Source organism: Papio anubis, chromosome 14 (assembly GCF_008728515.1).
Source record: "Papio anubis isolate 15944 chromosome 14, Panubis1.0, whole genome shotgun sequence".
Classification (NCBI taxonomy): Eukaryota; Metazoa; Chordata; class Mammalia; order Primates; family Cercopithecidae; genus Papio; species Papio anubis.
In genome coordinates this window covers 25,554,872-25,581,097 of record NC_044989.1, presented here as the reverse complement: position 1 = coordinate 25,581,097, position 26,226 = coordinate 25,554,872, and the positions used below count along the sequence as shown (strand labels likewise).

Sequence of the window (26,226 nt, the reverse complement as noted above, 5' to 3'; positions counted from 1 at the left end):
TCAGTTTTGCAAAATGAAAAACTTCCGGAGATCTATTGTACAACAATGTGAATATACTTCACGCTATTGAACTGTATACTTTAAAATGGTTTAAAATGGTTTTTGTTGGTGGTGGTGGTTTTTTTTTTTGTGAGATGGAGTTTCACTCTTGTTGTCTAGTCTAGAGTACAATGTCATAATCTCAGCTCACCACAACCTCTGCCTCCCGGTTCAAGCGATTCTCCTACCTCAGCCTCCCAAGTAGCTGGTATTACAGGCATGTGCCACCACGCTCAGCTAATTTCTTGTATTTTTAGTAGAAATGGGGTTTCTCCATGTTGGTCAGGCTGGTCTCAAGCTCCTGACCTCAGGTGATCCGCCCACCTTGGCCTTCCAAAGTGCTGGGATTACAGGTATGAGCCACTGCACCCAGCCTTTAAAAAGTTTTTTTTTTTTTTTTTTTTCAAACTTTTAATTGTGGTAAAAAGTATATAACAAAATTGACCATCACGGTCGAGTGTGGTGGCTCACGCCTGTAATCACAGCACGTTGGGAGGCCAAGGCAGGTGGGTCATGAGGTCAAGAGTTCAAGGCCAACCTGGCCAAGATGCTGAAACCCCGTCTCTACTAAAAATACAAAAAAAATTAGCTGGGCCTGGTGGCATGTGCCTGTAGTCCCAGCTACTCAGGAGGCTGAGGCAGAAGAATCACTTGAACCCAGGAGATGGAGATTTCAGTGAGCTGAGATCGTGCAACTGCACTCCAGCCTAGGGGACAGAGCGAGACTCAGTCTCAAAAAAAAAAAAAGAAAAGAAAAGAAAAGAAAAAGTCTTCTTTTCTTTTTTTTTTTTTGAGACAGAGTCTCGCTCTGTTGCCCAGGCTGGAGTACAGTGGCGCGATCTCAGCTCACTGCAAGCTCTGCCTCCTGGGTTTACGCCATTCTCCTGCCTCAGCCTCCCGAGTAGCTGGGACTACAGGCGCCCGCCACCTCGCCCGGCTAGTTTTTTGTATTTTTTAGTAGAGACGGGGTTTCACCGTGTTAGCCAGGATGGTCTCGATCTTCTGACCTCGTGATCCGCCCATCTCAGCCCCCAAAGTGCTGGGATTACAGGCTTGAGCCACCGCGCCCGGCCGAAAAATTCTTCTTTTCATAATTCCAAACTCCCCACTACCCTTAGATACTTACTTTTAATATTATTTTGTGTATCCTTCCAGAAATTTTATTTACACCCACCAGCATGGTTGCAGAGTAGGCTAGCGTGTGGGAAGTTCATTAGGGGTGCCTTCAGGATCAACACCTGTGGAGGAAGTGAAGGAAGCAGGATTGGGCAGATGGAGAAGCTGGGCTCTGCTACGCTTTCAGCAAATGTTTCAGCCAACTCTATGGGGAGCTCTGAAGCCAGGCTAGCACCGCAGGGTCATCCTAAGACAAGGTGAGGTGGCTAGGCCTTTATACTCCAACATATTGGATACAAGCTGCCCTGAGAAGTGATTTGAAGCAGAATGACTCTCTTCAGCTAAGGCAAGTCTCAGAGAAAATTCCCAACAGCTGGGGGAGTAAGTATTTCAGTCCTGAAGGGGAGGATGGGAAGTGAATTCGAGTTTTACATACAGTCCACTTGGAACTACTTATTGTGTGGGTTCTGGGAGCAGCTCTTCCTGGATTCTGGTGGGCCTCTTCCCCTGAGGGAAGTTTATAAGGAGAGGAGAGTGGGGGAAAGACAGCCTCCACCACTGCAGTTGATCTCAAGGTTGCAACTCTACTCATTGTCTCCCTCCTCTACTATCCAAATGCAGATTCCTCTTCCCCTCAGTTAGTGCCTCTGCTGGTCTAGGCGGCCTGCCTGGTGATGCAGCCCAGACTTTCATGACCAAAGGGTCTAAGCACCTGCTAACAATCATGGAGTGCAGTGGCGCAATCTTGGCTCACTGCAACGTCTGCCTCCTGGGCTCAAGCAATTCTCATGCCTTGGTCTCCCGACTAGCTGGGATTACAGGTGCCTGCCATCACACCCAGCTAATTTTTGTATTTTTAGTAGAAATGGGGTTTCACCAGGTTGGCCAGGCTGGTCTCAAACTCCTGACCTCAAGCAATCCACCCACTTCAGCTGGGATTACAGGTGTGAGCCACCGCGCCTAGTCAACAATCCTTTTTAAAGCTGTGGCTGATGTACCATTTACTAACAAAATTGGGTAAGAGAGTACTAAGGGACAGCTAAGTGGATCCTTTCAGGGGATCCCTTCAGGACAGCTAACAGGGTCCTTTCAGCTTCCGTTATGTAACAGAATCTGAACTTCCTCTTTTGTTGTTTTTTGTTTTGTTTTGTTTTGTTCTGTATTGAGACAGGGTCTTGCTCTGTTGCCCAGGTGGGAGGGCAGTGGTAAAATCTCAGCTCTCTGCAACCTCTGCCTCCTTGGCTGAAGTGATCCTCCCACCTCAGCCTCCTGAGTAGCTAGGACCACAGGCATGTATCACCACGCCTGGCTAATTTTTGTATTTTTAGTAGAGATGGGGTTTCACTATGTTGGCCATGAGGTCTTGAACTCCTGACTTGAAGTGATCTGCCCACCTTGGCCTCCCAAAGTTCTGGAATTACAGGGATGAGCCACCATGTGTGGCCCCTACTTCCTCCTGAAGATCAGGATCAATTACCCCGACAATGTGGTGACTTCTCTTTATGTTGTCTGGTCCCTTGACACAGGAGTCTGAAGTGCTCAGGCAGTAACTGTAAAGTTCAGTGGGACTCTTGCTGTGCCTCTTGGTGGAAACAGTCCCCTTGGAAATCAGAATTTCTAAACTCACAGAGCCCAGAGCTGACGGGATGGGATGCATGAAGCTGAGCCATTTCTTTTTCCACCCCTTTGTTTCCAGACCCATGTATTCTACCTATTAGGGACAAAGCACCGTATGTTGGTCATTGATTTAGAGCAGCTATATGTGTTTTTGAGGGTGGTGTCTATCCTCACAGGATACATCTCTGCCCTGGTTTCTCAGTGTGCCATGAGTGGGCCATGGCATTGCTTAATCAGGCCAAAAGTTTCTGTGTACTTAGGATGACAGCAGACTACTATAAATTCAATTAGTATCTTCGATAGCTGTATGACTTGAAGAATTACATGCTTTTTGAAAAATAAAGGCCCGGAGACCAGAAGATCCCAAAGTCATGTGTGTACTGCCATCTCTTCTTTGTTATAAAATGGGTTATTTCTCGGCTGAAATGAGAGTACCTGCTTCAGTACAACAAACCCAACCGCTGAGGGGTCATCGAAGATCCTGCCTTGATTCGTTGGACCTATCCAAGATCAGCAAATGTCTATTCTAATTTCAGACCCACATCTAAAAACTCACTCTTGGGAACTCTGTGTGGATTTAGGCCCCTCTTCTTCTGGTATTATGTTTTCAAAACTGACATATAGGAAAGAAAAACTTATCCGGGAAGGAAAATTGGATGGAACATTTAACCTTTCATATTAAGTCTGGCAATGATGACTATATGAATTCCTGCCTAAATAGTCTATTAATCATGAATGAATGAATGAATAAATAAAATGGGCTCTTTATGGCCAGGAGCGGTGGCTCACACCTGTAATCCCAGCACTTTGAGAGGCCAAGGCAGGCAGATCACCTGAGGTCACGAGTTCGAGACCAGCCTGACCAACATAGTGAAACCCTGTCTCTACTAAAAATACAAAAGAGTAGCTGGGCGTGATGGCATGCACCTGTAATCCCAGTTATTAGGGAGGCTGAGGCAGGAGAATCGCTTGAACCTGGGAGGCAGAGGTCTAGTGAGCCGAGATCGTGCCATTGCATTCCAGCCTGGGCAACAAGAGCAAAACTCCGTCTCAAAAAAAAAAAAGGCTCTTTGTTTTGATGCACTGTTATATGAGATCCCATATCAATGGATCAGCTATTTTGTAAGCTCTTGAAAGTGGTGCTGGCTGAGCACCACTTTGAGGCTCTATTAGTAGGAAAGGCAAACTCATACCTGAAATATATGCATATTCCAGTTAAAATGAATTGCTGCCCCTTGTAAGGTGAAGGGGTCTACTGTAGGCAACTTACCTCCAAGTGGCTGATTGGTGTACTTGAAGGATGGTGTCACATCAGAGGGTTGGTTTTCATCCTTCTTGCTGGCAGGTTGGACATTCAGTAGCAGTAGAAGGTAAAAGTTCAGTGGTGAGTGGGAACCCATGATGTTGGGTCCATTCGTAGTCTCCATCCCTGCCACCACGTCTACTATGTTCATAGATGAATTATGTACCACTGGAGTGGTCAATGACAGAGGCTGCCTGATGTCAACTGGCTGAGTCATTCTGCCTGTTTGTTTGCTTAGAGCTTCGTGCTTCTTCTATGCTTTTTTTTTTTTTTTTGAGACAGAGTCTTGCTCTGTCAGCCAGGCTGGAATGCAGTGGTGTGATCATGGCTCACTGCAGCCTCACTCTCCTGGGCTCAGGTGATCCTCCTGCCTCAGCTTCCTGAGTAGTGGGGACCACAAGCACATGCCACCATGCCCAGCTAATTTTTAAAACTTTATTTTCGGCTGGGTACAGTGGCTCACACCTGTAATCCCAGCACTTTGGGAGGTTGAGGTGGGCGGATCACGAGGTCAGGAGTTTGAGAACAGCCTGACCAACACAGTGAAACCCCGTCTCTACAAAAAATACAAAAATTAGCCAGGCTTGGTGGCATGTGCCTATAATCCTAGCTACTCAGGAGGTTGAGGCAGGAGAATCGCTTGAACCCAGGAGGCAGAAGTTGCAGTGAGCCAAAATCATGCCATTGCACTCCAGCCTGGGTGACAGAGCAAGAATCCATTTCAAAAAAAAAAAAAAAAAAAAGGCAAACACACACATTAGTTTCTGCAGACATAGGGTCTTGCTATGTTGCCCAGGCTTGACTTGAACTACTGGCATCAAGCGATCCTCCCATCTCAGCCTTTCAAAGTGCTGGTATTACAGGTGTGAGCCACCATACTCAGCCAGTGTTCTTCTATGCTTTCTGGTGAGTATTAATATGAGCATTAAACATGAGATCTTTATATTTTGTGTTCATAGGTTCATCCACATATCTCTATCCCAACCTCATTACCTCTGATCTTATAGTCTTTTTTGTTGCATGACCCTGACCACTTGGCTGAGCTATTCTCCACCTACCATGAATCTGTTTATATTCTGACCTTGGGCCATTTCTCTTTCCACACAAAGCAGATAATCCAGTACACTGCCTGAACCTCTGCACACTGGAAGCGTGTCCCTTCACTCCTGTCGTTCAAAGCTATTCATGAATGGGACTGTAAGGCAGATGAAGTCCATTTTCATCTTGTACCTTGTATTAATCTGTTCTCACAGTGCTATAAAGAAATTCTGAATTCTCACAGTGCTATAAAGAAATTCATTTATAAAGAAAATTGGTTTAATTGCCTTGCAGTTCCACAGGCTGTACAGAAAGTATGGCTGGGGAGGCCTCAGGAAACTTACAATCAAGGTGGAAAGTGAAGGGGAAGCATGGCTGGAGCAGGAGGAAAAGAGAGTGAAGGGGAAGGTGCTGTACACTTCAAAAAAATTAATTTTTTTATTATACTTTAAGTTCTGGGATACATGTGCAGATTGTGCAGGTTTGTTACATAGGTATACACATGCCATGGTGGTTTGCTGCACCCATCAACCTGTCATCTACATTAGGTATTTCTCCTAATGGTATCCCTCCCTTAGCCCCCCAACCCCTGGTGCTACACACTTTTTTTTTTTTTTCTCTCTCCCAGAGAGAGCAGTGGTATGATCTCGGCTCACTGCAAGCTCTGCCTCCCGGGTTCACGCCATTCTCCTGCCTCAGCCTCCAGAGTAGCTGGGGCTACAGGCGCCTGCCACCACCATGCTAGGCTAATTTTTTGTATTTTTAGTAGAGACGGGGTTTCACCATGTTAGCCAGGATGGTCTCGATCTCCCGACCTCATGATCTGCCCACCTCGGCCTCCCAAAGTGCTGGGATTACAGGTGTGAGCCACTGTGCCTGGCCTTTTTAAAAAAATACTAGATGGTTTAGGCCATGTGCAGTGGCTCACACTTGTAATCCCAGCACTTTGGGAGGCCAAGGCAGGTGGATTACCTGAGGTCAGGAGTTGGACATCTGCCTGGTCAACATGGTGAAACTCCATCTTTACTAAAAATACAAAAAAACTAGCCAGGTGTGGTGGCAAGTGCCTGTAATCCCAGCTACTCAGGAGGCTGAGGAGGAGAACCACTTGGACCTGGGAGGCAGAGGTTGCAGTGAGCTGAAATCGCACGACTGCACTCTAGTCTGGGCAACAACAGCAAAATTCTGCCTGAAAAAGACAAACAAAAACAACAACAACAACAACAAAAAACTAGATGGCTTACAGAATCTGTAGGAGATCTAGTGATCCTAGCTTGGAAATTACCACTAACAGAAATAGTGGCCAAAATACCACTGCAGAGCAGGCCTTTTGAAGACTCTGCAACTTGTATCACTGACATCACTGATCCTGAATATTACTAATGTCCGATTCAATGTCTAGGGCAGAAGTAAATGATTGGTGGAGCCTAGGGCATGTTCCTATGCCCTACCCAAAAGGGAGGGTAGGTATTTTCAATTTCTGTAGTGGGTGGGAAATTTCCAAATATGGGAAGGGGGCTTGGATACTTGTAACCAAAAAAAAAAAAGTCTATCTTACGCCTCCATTTTTTTCATCAAAAGGAACCCTATTATGCATTTGATTCTATACCTTGCCTTTTTCACTTTAATTAATATTCCTTAGATCTCTTTCCACATCTGAGTGGCAACCCTTGTATACAAGGATTATTTATAATAGCACTGAAATGTTAACTACAGGAGACTAGATAAAATTATTGTACATAATCCAAACAATGGAATGCTATGTAACTATTTAAAATTATGCTATATGTTGGAGTTTGAGGGTGTCAACTTGCCCAAGTTTCACAAAAAATGGAAAGATATCTAGAGGAGACAAGCAGATGGAGATAAAAATATCACATTCATAATAAAACTGTTGAAGATAAAACAGCTTCTGTGTGAGGGCCAAATGGGCTTGCTAGCGCTTCCTGTCCCAAACTTTGCCAAGTCTAGACCTGATGCTATCTCATCTGAGTGAAAAGTTTGATTCTACAGAGGAGACATACTTAACGAGGGGCCATTCATGCTCAACCAAGTTGTGAGGCTGAGGGTAGGGTAGGCTTTTCTTAGCTTCTTCCTTTCTCTTTTTTCTTTTTCTTTTTTTTTGACAGTCTCACTCTATTGCCCAGGCTGGAGTGCGATGGCACGATCTCGGCTCACTGCAACCTCTACCTCCCAGGTTCAAGTGATTCTCCCACCTCAGCCTCCTAAGTATCTGGGACTACTGCTGTGAGCCACCACGCCCGGCTAATTTTTGTATTTTTTGGTAGAGACCGTGTTTCACCGTGTTGGCCAGGCTGGTATCGAACTCCTGACCTCAAGTGATCTGCCCACCTTGACCTCCCAAAGTGCTGAGATTACAGGCATGAGACACTGTGCCTGGCCAGCTTCTTCCCTTCTTTATGATGCTTCCCTTACAACATTACAGGTTTCTTCTGAGAGCACTCCAATATATAACTTGCACAAGAAGTCAAAGGTCAGTCTCTGCTTCCACAGACAAAACAAATATCTGTAAAATTTTTACAATGAGCAGTTTGGTAAAGATGAAAAAAGGTGAATTTTATTGTGAAAATAAAAATCTCATGTGGATTCCAACATAAAGCATTCGAAGGGGTTGGGGCTGAATATCTGTAGCCTAAAAATTCTTGATTTCATTTTCTGCAGTACACTAAGCTAAAGCTGTCAAAGCAGGTCATTCACTTTACCACAAAAGAGTCAGACCTTTATTCGTAGATGTAAAGCATTGTTACACTTAGTAGGGCAGAGGAGTGGGTGGAAGCTGTGAAAGTAGAGATGGTGAGTGTTGGCCACACGTTCAAGATATTTATGGGCAAGAAAGACAGGAAAAATAATTTGGTACGGTAGGGTGGTAGGGTAAAGAGACTTCTTTAACCTGGAAGTGTCTTGAATATGCTTGTAGAAGGAGGTGGAGGGGTATCAGAACTAGAAAATAATGAAAAAAATGGAACAACATTCCAAGAAAGATGAGAAGGGATAGTGTCCTGTATACAGTACATTAAAGGAGGGATTAGGCTATGGTAAGGAGGAGGCGGCGGTTAGAATGCACGAACTTATGGGTAAATTTAGGGATTGAAGGCAAGGTGAGAATGCAACTGGTGGCCAATAATTTTTACATGATATATGAAGCAATGTTATTAGTTAAACGAAGAGGCAAAAGTAGAGGTAGGGGTATTCAGGGGAGTGGCAAATGCTGATGGAAGTAACCAGAGATAAATCAAAGGATAACTAAGTTGATTATAGAAACTATATCTGTAAAGCTAAGAAACTGTGACTCAATCAAGAACTAGGGAGGATATCTTAGTAGGGTAGTGGGTGGAGTTTTAAGAAGATAGATTTGGCATTCCCTGTAGGATGGGCTTGAGTAGGGTGAGAATAGAAACAGAATATCTAAGGAAATCCAGAAGGAGGGTGGGGATGATGAGAGAGATGCAAATACACATAACAAATTCAATCAATAGACATGGGGACAAAATACTTTCTGGGGAATTATACTTGTATAATAATAATAAACTGTATCTGTATCTCTGGAAGATTAAGAAGTAGGAACCACAACATTACAATCCCTACCTTTGAAATTAAAACCTGGGGATAGAGCTCCTGAAATCCAAAGTAAGGACAGTTGGATTATCTGGCCTAGGAGGGTCTGAAAACCAGTTGGGGCTCCAGGACCAAACAACAGGACTGGGTGGTAAGCTGTACTCAACTGAACAGTCAGGGATGGAGAAGACCTTCTTTTCTCTTTTCTTTCTTTCTTTCTTTCTTTTTTTTTTTTTTGCGACTGAGCCTTGCTCTATTGCCCAGGCTGCAGTGTAATGGCACGATCACTGCAACCTCTGTCCCCCAGGTTCAAGTGATTCTCCTGCCTCAGCTTCCCGAGTAGCTGGGATTACAGGCGCATGCCACTGTGCCCAGCTAATTTTTGTATTTTTAGTAGAGATGAGGTTTCTCCATGTTGGCCAGGCTGGTCTTGAACTCCTGGCCTCAAGTGATCTGACCGCCTCGGCCTCCCAAAATGCTGGGATTACAGGCGTGAGCCACTACACCTGGCGAGAAGGCCTTCTTAGACTACAGAGATAAGCTTTGGAGGGAGGTGGTACATGCTACCTGTGTAATGGATAGGGCTATGAATTATCAAAGACATTTCAGAAAATATATCCATATCAATTGCTGAAATTGGCTGTTTGATCCATGACTGAAGGGAAATATAAGGAAGCATCTAGATACTTCTAGATGGCCTCTCAAACTCCCTATCTTTTTCTTTTTTTTTTTTTTTTGGCACAACAGATCCTTTTTGAAAAATAGAGGAAAAGTTATGAATCCTCTTCTGAAAAAATTCACATATAACACACAAAATATAGTTCATAGTTTTAGGGAGTCCATGAACTTCTGAAATGCATCCATAAACTTTAAGCAGTGCTCTCATCTGTCTTTCCTCCCAAGAGGCAATCCAATCCTCAGTCCTATTTCACACTATAGTAAATTTACTAGATTGTTTGGAAGCAGCTTCTGGAAGCAGGTGGATTGGTGAGATCAGCAGGTGTTACCACATGCTTCTTACTTTGCAAAGTATCAAGGCGTAGATGATGTAAGAGAAGATGCCACATTCTGGATCTTTCAGAAGGCTGTTATGGATACTACAAATAATGGTCTCTGACCACAGAAATGTCTGAATCATTCAGCAAATATTTACTGGGCGCCTGATAGGTACAGGCACTATGCTAGGGACTGAGCTCATCGAAATAAAGACGACACCATTTCTGTCACTGATGGGTAGCTTCACATGTAAAAGCGTGGATGCAGTTACCAGGGGCCTTAAAAACAGTCACCTAAGTTTGAGGCTTTCTGGGGAGATGGAAAGGGCTCTGAGCTGGCAATTTGATATTTGGTGTCTCTACATCCCAGACTTGTGAGTTTGGCAAGTCACTCAATCTCAGTTGCTTCGCCTATCGAATGGGGTTAATAGGTAGATGAGAATTGTTGCCTATCTTCAAAAATATAACCTTTGTAAAAATGCAAATAAATGAGAAAACACAAACGCAGAGCTTATCTAAAGTGATAGTTGGCAGAGTCACCCACTGAGGTAAAAGGTCAGTTCCCCAGGTCTACACAGCCCATGCAGCGCCTCGCACGAGGCGGGATCAGCTCAATAAGCTTTCCCGGATGGAACAAGTTCCGCTTCCGCAGGCAGATACTCGCTGTAAGTGTGAGCGTCGGCCGTCAGACGCCAGCTACTGCCGGGGCCTCCCTCGCGCGCATGCTCCTGCGGAGAGGCGGAGACCGGAAGGGTGGGGGCGTGGCGAGGTACCGTAGACTGCCGGCTCGCTCGCTCAGCGGCCCGGCTTGGGAGGCGGGGGCGCGCCCGCGCTCGTTCGCGCGGCCGGCTGCGTACAGTAGTGACGGCCGCGCGGGAGCGGTCACATGACCGTAGCGGCAGCCTGTACAGTAAGAACCCAATATGGCAGCGGCGGTAGCAGTGGCAACGGCAGCAGGAGGACCGGCCGCCCCATAGACCCACCCCGCGCACCACCCCCGCCGCTTCCTCTGCTTGGGTGCCCCCCCCGGCCTGACTTCCCTTTTCTCCCACCTTTCCCGGCACCGCGGGAAAAGCAGCGCAGGGCAGAGCAGGCAGGGAGGGCGGCCGGAGCCCGGACACGGGAACCTCCCAGTCAGTTCAAGACCCGACATGAGGGAAAAGGGACGTAGGAAGAAGGGCAGGACCTGGGCGGAGGCCGCCAAGACGGTAAGGGGGAGGGAGCGAAGGGGAAGGCCGGGAGGATTTCGTTCCCTTGTCGTTCGCCAGTCGCAGGGGAAGGGAGGTCACTGGCCCAGCGACCCGGCTGAGGGGGCACAAAACCGCACGGAGAGGGCGGCGGTTAGTGTCGGGGTTGCGATCCCTGTGGGAATGGAGGCGCCCGGCGGAACGCGATAGCTGCGGGGCCGTGGCTTCTCTCGGCGTCTGCGGCGAGTCCTCAGTGTTTTGAGGCTGTCTCTTGGGGTCACGTCGCTATCACCTCTGCTCTGTGGTAGCCCCCGCCCCGTCACGGGGAAGTCTGTGGTGCTTGCACGGTAACCGGTTCTTCTCCCTTGTGCGGCTGGAGAGCCCCCATTGGATGCAGATAGAAGGCTTGTGCGTGCATCCAGCCCCGGAAAGGAGAGGGGAGCGCTGGAGCTGGATAGAATTTACCCGTTACAGCGGACATGCCTATGACCCCGGGCCCCCTGCTTGTCTGGCTCCCGGAGCAGACGTGAGATCACGAGGCTTTTGTTTTTGTTTGGTGTTGGAGCCGAAAGTGCAGGAGGTGTTTAGAAACGAAGTAACAGGTGGGACTTGTAGAATTTTTTTTTTTTTTCCTGTTTCCGTAGAGACCTACTCCGAACAAGGCAGCAATGCATGGTGGGACGTGTAGTTTACCCGGCCTTCACTTTTCCCTAGCCAAAGTGATGGTGGCCTAATGAAGTTGTAATTAGTGGGCAAAACAATTTTTCCCCCTAATTCTGTTATGACGAAATGTAGAGGTAGGTTTTAAAAAGTGGACTATTGAGGATTAGTGAGAACTTTTACCATATTTTAAGAAGAAAAATTTAAAAGCATGTTGTATGCAGAAATGAAATGGTAGGAGATAGTGAAGTTCATTCCATCGTTGAGGATGCAGCAGAAAAGTAATAGGGCATTAAACAGCATTTTAATAGTGGAAAGTGAGAATTGTTCACCCCTTTAATGGTGAATCATGCCAGTAATACTTCGACAACATAGCCCTTCTTAGTGAACCCTTATGTCATATGGTTTATTTTTTAATGAGGTTTTTTAAATATGAAAGTAATGTTACTGTGGGGAAATTTGGAAAATTATAAAAAAGAAAATTAAAAAAAAATCACATTTATTTCACCCCTCGTCTGTATCTGCTAACATTTGGTATATTACCATCTAGTCTCTTTTATTTATTTCCTCAAATCTAGGTCATACTGTTTATTCAGTCTTGTGCATTTGTTTGTAAACTTTGCGCATTTGTTTTGTAAACTTTATGCATTAGGAGGTTGATGAGTCTTCAATTTTTATTTCTCTTAGTTGGAAATGTAAAAAAGTTAAGAAATAATAGCACATTTTACTTTTCTGGGTGTTTTCACTTAACAATATATCTTGGTATATCTTCCTGTGCTAGAAGTTTCTCTCTAAAAGATAAGACTCCTATACTTTTTTTTTTTTTTTTTTTTTGAGACGGAGTCTCGCTCTGCTGCCCAGGCTGGAGTGCAGTGGCCGGATCTCAGCTCACTGCAAGCTCCGCCTCCTGGGTTTACGCCATTCTCCTGCCTCAGCCTCCCGAGTAGCTGGGACTACAGGCGCCCGCCACGTCGCCCGGCTAGTTTTTTGTATTTTTTTTAGTAGAGACGGGGTTTCACTGTGTTAGCCAGGATGGTCTCGATCTCCCGACCTCGTGATCCGCCCGTCTCGGCCTCCCAAAGTGCTGGGATTACAGGCTTGAGCCACCGCGCCCGGCTCCTATACTTTTTTTTGATGGTGTAGAGGTTGCTTCCCCACAGAGGACTATTTTACTCTCTATTTGGTGGATACCTGAGGACCTCTTTCTGTTAATAAAAGAAGCATGATGAATTTTAATTATAGGTAAGCAGACCTGGACCCTAATTTATGCTAATTAATTTTAAGTTCCTAGGATCTTTAAAATTTTTTTTTTATTAAAAATATTTTGTAGAGACAGGGTCTTGCTATGTTGCCCAGGCTAGGCTAGTCTTGAACTCCTGGGCTCAAGCAGTCCTCCTGCCTTGGCCTCTCAGAGCACTAATATTAGAGAAGTTTCTAGACTCTTTAGAGTGTTTTTTGCATTATGATTCCTTTGATAAAATAGTCATTGGGAGATTGTGACAAATAGGAAAAATTAGTCTGCAACTACTTAGCTTTTCCTATGTTAGTATATTTGCTCATTTCATGCCCTAGCTAGCTATGTGAAAAATAGTATTTAAAAGATGGAAAGACTACTTTGATTAGTAGAGTTCCTGAGGGGACCAGTATATTAGTAGCTTGGTATTTTTCTTTGATTCTGGCAAATACATAAAGCCCCAGTCTCAGTGAAAATGTGTTTTAGAAAGAGAATGATGACACTAAAGTTTTTCTTTTTCTAATAGCCAAAATCTAGAAAACGTTCTTAGTTTTGGAGGGTTATTTTATTACCTATAAGTGAGGGAATTAAACTAAATCTCGGTGTTCAAAGTATTTATGTTTTTAGGATAAATAGATGAAAATAAAAGAAGGACTAGGCAAAGGTACATTTGTAATATTTCAGACTGCAGAATAATGAAATCAGAAAATTAGTGAGTTGACAAATGAAAGTAACTTTGACCTAAATAAGAATGCTAGTATTTAGATACAAAGGAATAGGAAAAGAGGTTTTAAGGCTTAAACTTATTTCTTACGCATTAGGATGTCAAGTGTTTGAGGAACAGTTTCATCAAGGAAGCAAGGATCTGTTTCTTATTTCATGTGTTTTTGGTACCTCCATTGTAGAGCTATCATGTTTTAGAGAGTACTATTAAAATAGGGTTGTTTTCCTGACCAATAATATAGCAATAGATATATTCAACACATTAAATGTCAGTATGTGATACTGGGATGATATGGGGTGTGTGTATATATGTGGAAGTGCTACATGGTTTGATGTAAGGTTAGTATAAACTAAATAGTAAGATTCATAATAATAATAATTATTATAATTTTATTTCTTTATTTAGAATGGGTTTTGCTGTGTTGCCCAGGCTGGAGTGCAGTGGCTTCACAGGTGTGATTGTGGTGCGCTAAAGCCTTGAACTTCTGGCTCAAGTGATCATCCTGCCCTAGCTTCCCAAGTAGCTGGGACTATAGGCATGTGCCACTGTGCCTGGCTTCATAATTATTATATAATAGTAGATTATGCCAAAAGGCTGATAAAATAAACTTGAATGTATACACTGGCTCCAGTAACTAAGGATACCAGGGAAAGGTGATGGAGCTGCGATTCAGCTGATCTTGAATGCGTGTTCACTACACTGGACTGCCTCCCTGTTGATCTTAAATTTGTCTTATTTAAATATGCTAGTTATAAAAAGCATTCTAGTATTTAGTTAGCAGTTTCACGTTTTACTGTTTTTTATTTTTTTTTTGAGACAGGATCTTGCTCTGTCGCCCAAGCTGGAGTGCACTGCCACGATGGCGGCTCATGGCAACCTCAACCAACCCCTCAAGCGATCCTCCTGCCTCAGCCTCCTTAGTAGCTGGGACTGCAGGCATGCGCCACCACTCCCAGCTAATTAAATTTTTTTTTTTTTTTTTGTAGAGACAGAGTCTCCCTATGTTGCTCAGGCTGATGTCAAACTCCTGGGCTCAAGTGATCCTCCTGCCTCAGCCTGCCAAAGTGCTGATATTATAGGTGTGGTCCCCCATACTCAGCTGCATGTTTTAAATTTTAAGGGCAGTAGTGATGGTGGTAATGAATTATTTAAGTGAGAGATAAATAGTGTAGTGTTTAGTACAATTTAAATTGAAAAACTTGTAGCTAACCAGGGATATTGAGAACCATTACATTGACTTTATTTTATTTTTTGAGCCAGGGTCTCACTTTGTCACCAAGGCTAAAGTGCAGTCTTGTGATCAGGGCTCACTGCAACTTCCATGTCCTGGGCTCAAGGGCTCCTCCCTCCTTAGCCTATGGAGTAGCTAAGTACCACACACGTGTGCCACCATGCCCAGCTAATTTTCTGTGTGTGTGTGAGATGGGGTCTCACTTGGTTGCCTAGGCTGGAATGCAGTGGCGTGATCTTGGCTCCCTGCAACTTCTGACTGCTGGGCTCAAGCAGTCCTCCTGGCTCAGCTTCCCAAGTAGCTGGGACTACAGGCATGCGCTGCCATGCCTGGCTGATTTTACTTTTTGTAGAGATAGAGTTTCGCCGCCGGGCGCGGTGGCTCACGCCTGTAATCCCAGCACTTTGGGAGGCCGAGGCGGGCGGATCACAAGGTCAGGAGATCGAGACCACGGTGAAACCCCGTCTCTACTAAAAATACAAAAAATTAGCCGGGCGCGGTTGTGGGCGCCTGTAGTCCCAGCTACTCGGGAGGCTGAGGCAGGAGAATGGCGTGAACCCGGGAGGCGGAGCTTGCAGTGAGCCTAGATCGCGCCACTGCACTCCAGCCTGGGCGACAGAGCGAGACTCCGTCTCAAAAAAAAAAAAAAAAAAAAAAAAAAGAGATAGAGTTTCGCCGTGTTGCCCAGGCTGGTCTCAAGCATCTGTACTCAAGTGATCTGCCCACCTCGGCCTCCCAGTGTGATGGGGTTACAGGTGTGAGCCACTGCACCGGGACCACAGCTAAGTTTAAAAATTTTTTTTGTGGAGACGGGGGTCTCGCCAAGTTTCCCAGGCTGGTCTTGAACTCCTGGACTCAAGTGATCTGCCTGCCTCGGCCTCCCAAAGTGTTAGGATTACAGATGTGGGCCACTGCACCCTGCCTGCATTGACTTTAGAACTATGTTCAAAATTAGGCTTATTAAAAAGAAAGATGAATCATCTAAATATTTGATGACATCCTGAGGGTTTTAGCAGTTTTTGCAAAGCAGAACTTTGAAAATAGCAGTCTTATTGATCTTGTTTGCTTTTTGACTTTTCCCTCGTTACCCGTGGGTAGAGAAGCATTAAAAGGCGAAAGAGTCCCAAAAGGACAAATGTGTGTGTGATTGTAGGTGGAAGGGATAGAGAGGCAGACTTTAGGGATTATACACTTAAGGGACATTGGGTGGTTTTTTTGGGGAGGAAAATGATAAAAAAATATGAGAACCAAGGTGTGGGTGTTAGAGATGAGGAACATAACCTGTAGTCTACGTAGATCTTTGGGATGTAATTTGTAGACTGAAGAAAAAGTTTTTGTTTTTTTTTTTGCTTTAATTTTTTTTTTTTTTAATACTTTTAAGTTCTAGGGTACATGTGCACAACATGCAGGTTTGTTACATATATATACATGTGCCATGTTGGTATGCTGCACCCATTAACTTGTCATTTACATTAGGTATATCTCGTAATGCTATCCCTACCCCCCTACTCCCCACAATAGGACCCGGTGTGTGATGATCCCCTTCCTGTGTCCAAGTGATCTCGTTCAGTTCCCACCTATGAGTGAGAACATGCGGTATTTGGTTTTCTGTTCTTGCGATAGTTTGCTGAGAATGATGGTTTCCAACTGCATCCATGTCCTTACAAAGGACAGGAACTCATCCCTTTTTATGGCTGCATAGTATTTTTTGTTTTAAATATATAGACTTCATTCATTGGTTAATTATTATTTTGAATGTACACAAGATTTTGGTTTTTGTCACTTACAACTTTTGTCACTGCTAAAATCCTCAGGGTGTCATCAGATATTTAGATGATTCATCTTTATTTAACTTTAGAAAATAAGGTGGAAGATAGAAAATTTCTGTTAAATATAGGCTAATTACTTTGATGTAGGAAGCGTAGAAAATGGAAATATTATTTTTTGAGACAGAGTCTCACTCTGTTGCCAGTCTGGAGCGCAGTGATGTAATCTCGGCTGACTGCAAGCTCCCCCTCCTGGGTTCAAGCGATTCTCCCGCCTCAGCCTTCCTAGTAGTTGAGATTACTGTGCCTGGCCAATTTTTATAATACGAATTATAGAAAGTAAAACCGGGCAGAATCTTGGCTCATTGATTACATAAACATTAGTGAAAAAGCATTGGCATGGGCTAAAAATAGAGAAACTGCGACAGTTAAGCTATGAGGATGCAAAGGAATAAGAATAATGGAATGGACTTTGGGGACTCTGGGCGGGGAAAGGGTGGGAGGGTGATGAGGGATAAAAGACTACACATTGGGTACAGTGTACACCTCTAGGGTGATAGGTGCACCGAGATCTCAGAAATCACCACTAAAGAACTTATCCATGTAGCCAGACACTACCTGTTCCCCAAAAACCATTGGGGAAAAAAACAAAAAAAGAACTTACAACCCTCCAAGAGTCAATAAAGAGACTTCTGGGAAAAAAAAAATTCTCCTGAGAAACTGTCTGGGCTCAGTGCTTTTTGGTGAGCTAATTCCTTAATAATTTTGTCTGTTTATTCTGTGGAACTTAGTTTGCTTAAGCATCCTCTCTACTAGGGTCAATTTTAGTAAACTGTATTTTCATTAACAGTTATCCATATAATAGAGATTCTCAAATTTAATTGCCTAAAGATGTGGAAAATAATCTCTTATAATTTAAAATTTTTGTTTATAGTTATTTCTCCCTTATCAATGCTTACTTTGTATATTTGTATTACTATCTTTTCTTCTTTATTAATTTTGCTAGTGATTTATCTATTTTGTGGGTGCTTTTGTTTTCCCCCAAATAAATGGATTTTGTTTATGAATTGTTTTTCTGTTCTCTGACCTTATTAGTTTTCACTTATACCTTTACAATTTTACTCTTAGGCTTTGTTTTGGTGTCCTTTGTTATCTTTCTTGCTGTTTGAGTTGGGAATTTATTTAAGTTTTAATTTTTTTTTTTTCCCCTTGAGACAGGGTCTTGCTCTGTTGCCCAGACTGGAGTACAGTGGTGTGATCTCAGCTCACTGCAGCTTCCACCTCCCAGGCTCAAGGGATCCTCTTGCCTCAGCCTCCCAAGTAGCTGGGACCACAAGCACGCGCTATCATGCCTGGCGAATTTTTGTGTTTTTTGTAGAGATGGGGTTTTGCCATGCTGCCCAGCCTGGTCTCCAATTCTTGGGCTCTCACAATGGACCCAAAGTGTTGGGATTACAGGCGTGAGCTACTGTGCCCTGCTAATTTTTAATTTATGTAGCTCTTTGGTCTTGTGAATTTTCCTCTGATCTCTGCTTTACATTTATCCCATAGATTTGTTATGCAAAATTTTCACTCATTGTTTTTCTGAAATTCTGTAATTTATTTCAGAATGCGTAATTTTCAAAACAACTGTGTGTTTACATTCATGAAATTACTTTCTGCAAGTCTATTATTAGTAGTAGGTGACTTGATGTAACACTTTTTGCTTGATTGATCTTTCTTCTTGCCATATTATTTAAAGTTCTCCTGCATAATTTTGTGTTAATTTAAATTAGCTGGGTGTGGGTGGCGCATGCCTGTAATCTCAGCTACTCAGGAGGCTGAGGCAGGAGAATCACTTGAACCCGGGAGGTGGAGGTTGCTGTGAGCTGAGATCGTGCCATTGCGCTCCAGGCTGGGCAACAAGAACGAAACTCCATCTCAAAAACCAAAATAAATAAAATTTTGTGTTAACTTCATAATTTCTTCTGTCCTGTTTTTATTCCTCTATCCTGAAAGCCCACAAGCCTCCTAGTTTGTTGAAGGGGAGGGAAAAACAGAGTCTTTTTTGAATACTTAAATTAAAAATTCCTATGAAAGGTGGTGCTGCTGCTGCTACTCCTGCATCTCTTGTAGAATTCTGAAAGGCGTTGAGAAAATAACCTCAGGTTTGCAAAAGTCCTTTCTGCTTCCCCATCCACAGATTCTATCTGCTCTTGAGAGGCTGGACAATTTTGCTGTGGGACTTTTTTCCCCCCCTCTACAAAAGCTGTCTGGAAGGAGGCCAGTGTGTGAAGATATAACTGAACTTGCTATCTTTGTCCTGTTTACAAAAAAACTCTGAATACCCCTCTACTTCTGTATTCTTTCTTTTTACATCTCATAGAGGCCATCCTCATAGTTTATGGTATTTTATAATTTAGTATTTTTAGTACAGTGTGGATTATTATGTTTTTACTGTTGTTAAAAGGTTGTTGAATGAACTAAATTTTAGAACTCTCAATATGATTTAAAAACTGTTATTTGCTGGCCGGGCGCGGTGGCTCAAACCTGTAATCCCAGCACTTTGGGAGGCCGAGACGGGTGGATCACGAGTTCAGGAGATTGAGACCATCCTGGCTAACACGGTGAAACCCAGTCTCTACTAAAAAATACAAAAAAAACTAGCCGGGCGAGGTGGTGGGCGCCTGTAGTCCCAGCTACTCAGGAGGCTGAGGCAGGAGAATGGCATAAACCCGGGAGGTGGAGCTTGCAGTGAGCTGAGATCCAGCCACTGCACTCCAGCCTGGGAGACAGAGCGAGACTCCGTATAAAAAAAAACAAAAACAAAAAAAAACAAAAAAAACCCTGTTATTTGCTTTAAATTTATTTCCTATTCAAGTTATATAGGCTCATTATTTTTTAAAAAAACAAGTATGTAAAGAGTTAATTCTAGATGAGTCAGTATACTGAAAACGGGAATTAAGTGAAAGTCTGTATACTGAAATATTGAAAATATTTACTTACCATACTGAAATTAACTCTGGTTGATAGTTAAATATGGCTTTCTGGATTTTTTTTTTTTAACCTCATGTATACAAACAGGTATACCTTTATTTTACGTGAAATTCTATAACTTTATGAATGTCATGGATATCTTTTCATGTCATTACTTGTATATTTAATATCTGCCTTATTCTTTTTGTTTTTTTCTTTTTTGAGGTGGAGTCTTGCTTTGTCACCCAGGCTGGAGTGCAGTGGCATTCAGTCACAGCTCACTGAAGCCTTGACCTCCTGGGCTCAAACGGTCCTCCCACCTCAGCTTCCTGAGTAGCCAGGACGACAGGGGTGTGCCACTAGACCAGGGTAATTTTTTTTTTTTTTTTTTTGAGACGGAGTCTCGCTCTGTTGCTCAGGCTGGAGTGCAGTGGTGCAATCTCAGCTCACTGCAAGCTCCGCCTCCCGGGTTCACGCCATTCTCCTGCCTCAACCTCCAGAGTAGCTGGGACTACAGGCGCCCACCACCACGCCTGGTTAATTTTTTTGTACTTTTTAGTAGAGACGGGGTTTCATGGTGTTAGCCAGGATGGTCTCAATCTCCTGACCTTGTGATCCGCCTGCCTTGGCCTCCCAAAGTGCTGGGATTACAGGTGTGAGCCACCGCACCCGGCAATTTTTTTTTTTTTTTAAACGGAGCCTGGCAACAGAGCAAGACTGCAGTGGCGCAGTCTTGGCTCACTGCAACTTCTGCCTCCTGGGTTCAAGCGATTCTCCTGCCTCAGCCTCCCGAGTAACTGGGACTACAGGCGTGCACCACCATGCCCAGCTGATTTTTGTATTTTTAGTAGAGACGGGGTTTCATCATGTTGGCCAGGATGTTTTCAATCTCTTCACCTCGTGATCCGCCCCCCTTGGCCTCCCAAAGTGGTGAGATTACAGGCGTGAGCCACTGTGCCCGGCTGTGAAATACTTTTTTTGTTGTGGATAAGAAGGAGGAAATTCTGTCTATGCCAGTAAGACTTTGTGCTCCTTTAAGACAGACTTTCTTTTAAAGTGTTTTTACTTGCAGACCTTAACTGAGTTTCTTAACATAGGAATGCTAAATCTTTTTTTTTTTTTTTTTTGGAGACAGCGTTTTACTCTTGTTGCCCAGGCTGGAGTACAGTGGTGGAGCTCAGCTTACTGCAGCCTTGACCTCCCAAGGTCAGGTGATCCTCTCACCTCAGCTTCTCGAGAAGCTGGGACTACAGGCACTGCCACCATGCCTGGCTAATTTTTTTTTTTTTTTCGAGACGAGGTCTCATTCTTGTCCCCCAGGCTAGAGTGCAATGGCGCGATCTCGGCTCTCTGCAACCTCCACCTCCCAGGTTCAAGCGATTCTCCTGCCTCAGCCTCCCGAGTAGTTGGGATTACAGGCGTCTGCCACCACGCTCAGCTAATTTTTGTATTTTTAGTAGAGACGGGGTTTCACCATGTTGGCCAGGCTGGTCTCGAACCCCTGACCTCAGGTGATCTGCCCTCCTAAAGTGCTGTGATTACAGGCATGAGCCACTGCACCTGGCCAATGTTTTGTATTTTTTGTAGAGATAGGGTTTCAACATGTTGCTCATGCTGGTCTTGAATTCCTGGGCTGAAGCAGTCTTCTCGCCTTGGCCTCCTAAAATGTGGGGATTGCAGGTGTGAGCCATTGCTACCAGCCTGTTCTTACTTTTAAGAGAGGATAATTTGAATAAAGCTAGTCAAATATATTAAGTATTGTTTGCCATGAAAGCTGGTTGAGTATCTCCCTTTGTGAAAAAAAATTATGCTAAGACACACCAAGATATTTGCATCCAGAGACTCTTTTGAGTTACATTTGGACATTGGGAAATGTCTGTAACAATTCTTATGTCTGACCTTGCTTGACAGAACTAAAATCGGTTAACGGTAAATACGCATGTAGTTAGTTCATCTTGGACATCAGAGTGCATTGTAAAACTTGCTAATTATAGTATCCTCTGAGTAAGTTGATCCATCTTTTGGCAAAAATTATGTTGTGAGAGACTTTTCATTTGAAAATTTCTTGGCTACTGACGTTAATTAGCAATTGATACTAGAATGGCCTTTCATTGGAGTTCACAGCCTGGGATGGCCCATGTCATCTTTAATCTTTAACTCACTGATGTTTGAATTATTCAGTAGTTGGCTTAGCCATATTCAATTTCGAATAAGTGTTCAGTGGTGTTAGTTACTTATTTCTAAATGGTATACAACATTTTAAATGTTTTGCTATTGATTTATAGTGACTAGTTTCCTGTCTGATTTGAGAGATTCTGACAAATATTGTAAGAAACAGATGTAACCATGAAATACATTAGTGTTATGAAAGGTTTTCTTTTTTTGTGTGTATTTTGTGCTTGTGTAAAAATGTAAAAAGGAATGGATTACAAGACAAAGATAATAGAAAAATAGTTTTTATACTAAAAGGTGTGAAGGACATAATGGAAAAAGGACTGTTTTTAATAGCAACTTGTGAAGTGTTTTTTTCTTTTAATGAGGCAGTGTCTTGCTCTGTTGCCCAGGCTGGAGTGCAGTGGCATGATCATGGCTCACTGTGGGTTCAAGAGATCCTCCTGCCTAAGCCTCCAGAGTAACTGAGACCTCAGGCTCGTGCCACCAAGCCTGGCTAATTTTAAAATTAAAAAATTGTTTGTTGTTGTTGAGATAGGGTATCACTGTGTTGCCCTATCACTAAGTTGCCCAGGCTGTCTAGAACTCCTGGGCTCAAGTGACCTTCCTGCCTTGGCCTCCGAAAATGCTGGGATTACAGGCATGAGCCACCATGCCTGGCTGGGAATAGTCTTTAAATATGTGGACCCTATTTGAGAAAATGAATTATTAGCTGGTGATTAAGGACGTGGACTTTGAATCACACAGATCTGGATTTGATCTTGGCTTTACTGTTTATTGTGTTAGCTTGGGCTAGTTATTTAAACCAGGCTCAGACATTAATGTGCATAAGAATCATCTGGGGATCTTGTTGTAATACAGATTTTGATTCAGTAGGTCTGTGGTGTAGCCCGAGAGTCTTCATGTTTTTTTTTTTTTTTTTTGAGACGGAGTCTCGCTCTGTCGCCCAGGCTGGAGTGCAGTGGCTGAATCTCAGCTCACTGCAAGCTCCGCCTCCCGGGTTCACGCCATTCTCCTGCCTCAGCCTCCCGAGTAGCTGGGACTACAGGTGCCCGCCACCTCGCCCGGCTAGTTTTTTGTATTTTTTTAGTAGAGACGGGGTTTCACCGGGTTAGCCAGGATGGTCTTGATCTCCTGACCTCGTGATCCACCCGTCTCGGCCTCCCAAAGTGCTGGGATTACAGGCTTGAGCCACCACGCCCGGCCAAGTCTTCATTTTTAACAGATTCCCAGGTGATGCTGGTGCTGTGGTCCAAGGAACATATTTGGAGTTGTAAGACTACATTTTCTAAGCTGTCTCAATTTCCCTAACTTTAAAATGGGACAGTAATAAAACCTTCCATTTGAGGTGTTAAGTGATGAGGTGAAAATGTATAAAAAGTTCTTTGTACAATGCCTGGCATATTGTAAGCTCTGTTTTTTATTATTACTGAAAAATTAATAAATGGGGGCTGGACACGGTGGCTTACGCCTGTAATCCCAGCACTTTGGGAGGCTGAGGCGGGCAGATCACAGGTCAAGAGATCAAGACCAGCCTGGCCAACATGGTGAAACCCCATCTCTACTAAAAATACAAAAAAAAAATTAGCTGAGTGTGGTGGTGTGCACCTATAGTCCCAGCTACTCGGGAGGCTGAGGCAGGAGAATCGCTTGAATCCAGTAGACAGAGGTTATAGTAGGCTGAGATTGCGCCACTGCACTCCAGCTTGGTGATAGAGCAAGACTCCGTTTCAAAAAAAAAAAAAAAAAAGACTTATTTCGTGTTTTTGAGTAGAAAAACTAAATATATAAAGATATTATTTCTGGGCCGGGGCTCACACCTGTAATCCCAGCACTTTGGGAGGCCAAGACAGAAGGATCACTTGAGGCCAGGAGCTGGACACTAGTCTGGGCAATAAAGCAAGACCCCATCTCTATTTTTTTTTGAGATAAAGTCTTTTTTGTTGTTGTTGTTGTTGTTGTTTTTTAAGACGGAGTCTTGCTCTATCTCCTAGGCTGGAGTGCAGTGGTACCATCTTTACTCACTGTAACCTCCGCCTCCCGGGTTCAAGCAATTCTCCTGCCTCAGCCTCCCGGGTAGCTGGGACTACAGGCGCATGCCACCACGCCTGGCTCATTTTTTGTATTTTTAGTAGAGACAGGGTTTCACCATATTAACCAGGATGGTCTTGATCTCCTGACCTTGTGATCCACCTGCCTTGACCTCCCAAAGTGCTGGGATTACAGACATGAGCCGCTGAGCTTGCCGACACTGTCTGTATTTTTAAAAAAAATGAGAGAGGGAGAGCACTGTTATTTCTTAGCAGCAAATAAGTGCAGAGGTTTGAGACAGTTCTGATGAAAACCTGTTATATTTCAAGAAAGCCTCGTTTGCTGCTTGTTACTAAGAGTCAATGTGGAATCACATAGAGACTTAACCCAGCTGCCTTTAGGAGATTCTGTACACAATCCCACTCTCCTGCCTTACATCTCAATTGCAGACATCTCTACCCCAGATCTTCCCCTTATTTGCACAGGTATCTTCAGCTCCTCTTTTCTTCTCTACCTCCTGCCACCATTTTAGCAGTGATGTTTGAGTGTGAATCTAACTGCATTTTCTTTTTTCTTTTTATTTATTTTTTTTGAGATGGAGTTTTGCTCTTGTTGCCCAACCTGGAGTGCAATGGCGTGATCTTGGTTCATGGCAACCTCCACCTCCCGGGTTCAAGCGATTGTCCTGCCTTGGCCTCCCAAGTAGCTGGGATTACAGGTATCCGCCACCATGCCCAGCTAATTTTGTATTTTTGGTAGAGACGGGTTTTCTCCACATAAGGCTGGTCTCGAACTCCCAACCTCACGTGATCCGCCTGCCTCAGCCTCTCAAAGTGCTGAGATTAGAGGCGTGAGCCACTGCACCCGGCTGAATCTAACTGCATTTTCTTATTTGTTTAAAATTATTTTATTTTGGTCATGAGTAAGTAATAAAATACTGTTTTCATCTTCTACTTTTGAACTTAAAAGAGTGTCTTCTGTTGGGTCAGCTTCACTTCATTTTATTCCCATCCATTTATGTTGATTGAATACTTCACTAATTCTGTGCTATCTGTCGGTGCTTATGGGAGACATGAAGAACACTGTCTTTGCCATCTTGGAGTTCACAATGTAATAGAAGGCAGAATAAGGATTTCCAGAAGAGGTGATGATTTATACAAGTTTTATGTTTTTAGTTACTAAAAATACTGTTTTCCATTATACTTTTTTTTGGGGGGGATGGGGAGGGAGTCTGTCTGTGTTGCCCAGGCTGGAGTGCAGTGGTGTGATCTCGCCTCACTGCAACCCCCACCCCCCGGGTTCAAGCAGTTCTCCTTCCTCAGCCTCTTGAGTAGTTGGGATTATAGACGCGCACCAACACGCCCAGCTAATTTTTTTTTTTTTTGTATTTTTAGTAGAGAAGGGGTTTTTCCATATTGGTCAAGCTGGTCTCGAACTCCTGACCTCGTGATCTGCCTGCCTCGGCCACCCAAAGTACTGGGTTTATAGGTGTGAGCCACTGTGCCCAGCCTCCATTATACTTTTAATGGGTTATTACTGATATTTATGAAAATGTATTTTTAAAAAAATATTGCTGAGTGCAGTGGTGCCCTCCTGTAATCTCAGCTACTTGGGAGACTGAGGGAAGAGGATCTCTTGAGCTCAGGAGTTTAAGACCAGCCTGGGCAATGTAGCGAGACTCTTGTCTTTAAAAAATGTATAGGCTGGCAACAGTGGCTCACACCCGTAATACCAGCACTTTGGGAGGCCTAGGCAGCAGAATCACTTGAGCCCAGGAGTTTGAGACCAGCCTGGGCAATGTAGTGAGACCTCATCTCTACAAATAATAAAAAAATTAGCTTGGCATGGTGGCACATGCCTGTGGTCCCAGATAGACAGGAGGCTGAGGTGGGAGGATAGCTTGAGCGCAAGTGGTTGAGGCTGCAGTGAGCTGAGATTGTGCCACTGCACTCCAGCCTGGGCTACAGAGCGAGAACCTGTCTCAAACACACACACACACACGCACGCACACACACACACGCGTATATATGTAAATCTCATGGGAATTTAGTTTTAGTAGGTAGTATTCTAAGATGGCCAGAATATTCTCATTTGTATAATACCCATCCTTCGAGCATGAGCAGGACCTATGAATACAGTGGGATATAACAGCTCCTGTGACTTGGTTGTTTTACAGCAAAGATGAAGGTGTTTTGCAGAGATAATTACAGTTGATCCTTGAGAAACACTGGTTTGAACTGCATGGGTCCACTTATGGGTGGATTTCTTTTCATTAAATATGGACAGCCCTCCATATCAGTGGATTCCGCATCTGCAACCAAATGCGTATTGAAAATACAGTATTCCAGGGATGTGAAAACTGTTTATATGGAGGGCTGCCTTTTGGTACTTGTCGTATTTACAAGTTACATAGGGCCAACTTTGGGACTTGAGTTTTTTGATACCTGCAGATGGTCCTGGAACACATCCTCCATGGGCATCGAGGAGTGACTATACTCTGACTTTAATCAAAAGGGTGAATCTGACCTAATCAGGCAAGCCCATTAAAACACAATTTAGAGGTCAGAGAGAAGAGAAATGTG

General features: G+C 43.8%; 1 protein-coding gene across 4 annotated transcripts in view; it reads left to right on the top strand.

Annotated features, from left to right (window-relative positions):
* Positions 1 to 10,544: 10,544 nt before the first annotated feature.
* ASXL2 (ASXL transcriptional regulator 2) overlaps positions 10,545 to 26,226 on the top strand; it is a 156,783-nt gene continuing 141,101 nt past the window's right edge. For 2 of the 4 annotated variants that reach the window (XM_031655009.1, XM_031655007.1), the window contains exon 1: positions 10,556 to 10,892. In XM_031655009.1, coding sequence (XP_031510869.1) covers positions 10,836 to 10,892 — 57 coding nt within the window. In that variant the 5' untranslated portion in view covers positions 10,556 to 10,835. Of the gene's footprint in view, positions 10,893 to 26,226 lie in introns of all 4 variants that reach the window. The other 2 variants (XM_003908363.5, XM_031655008.1) reach the window with 2 other exon arrangements.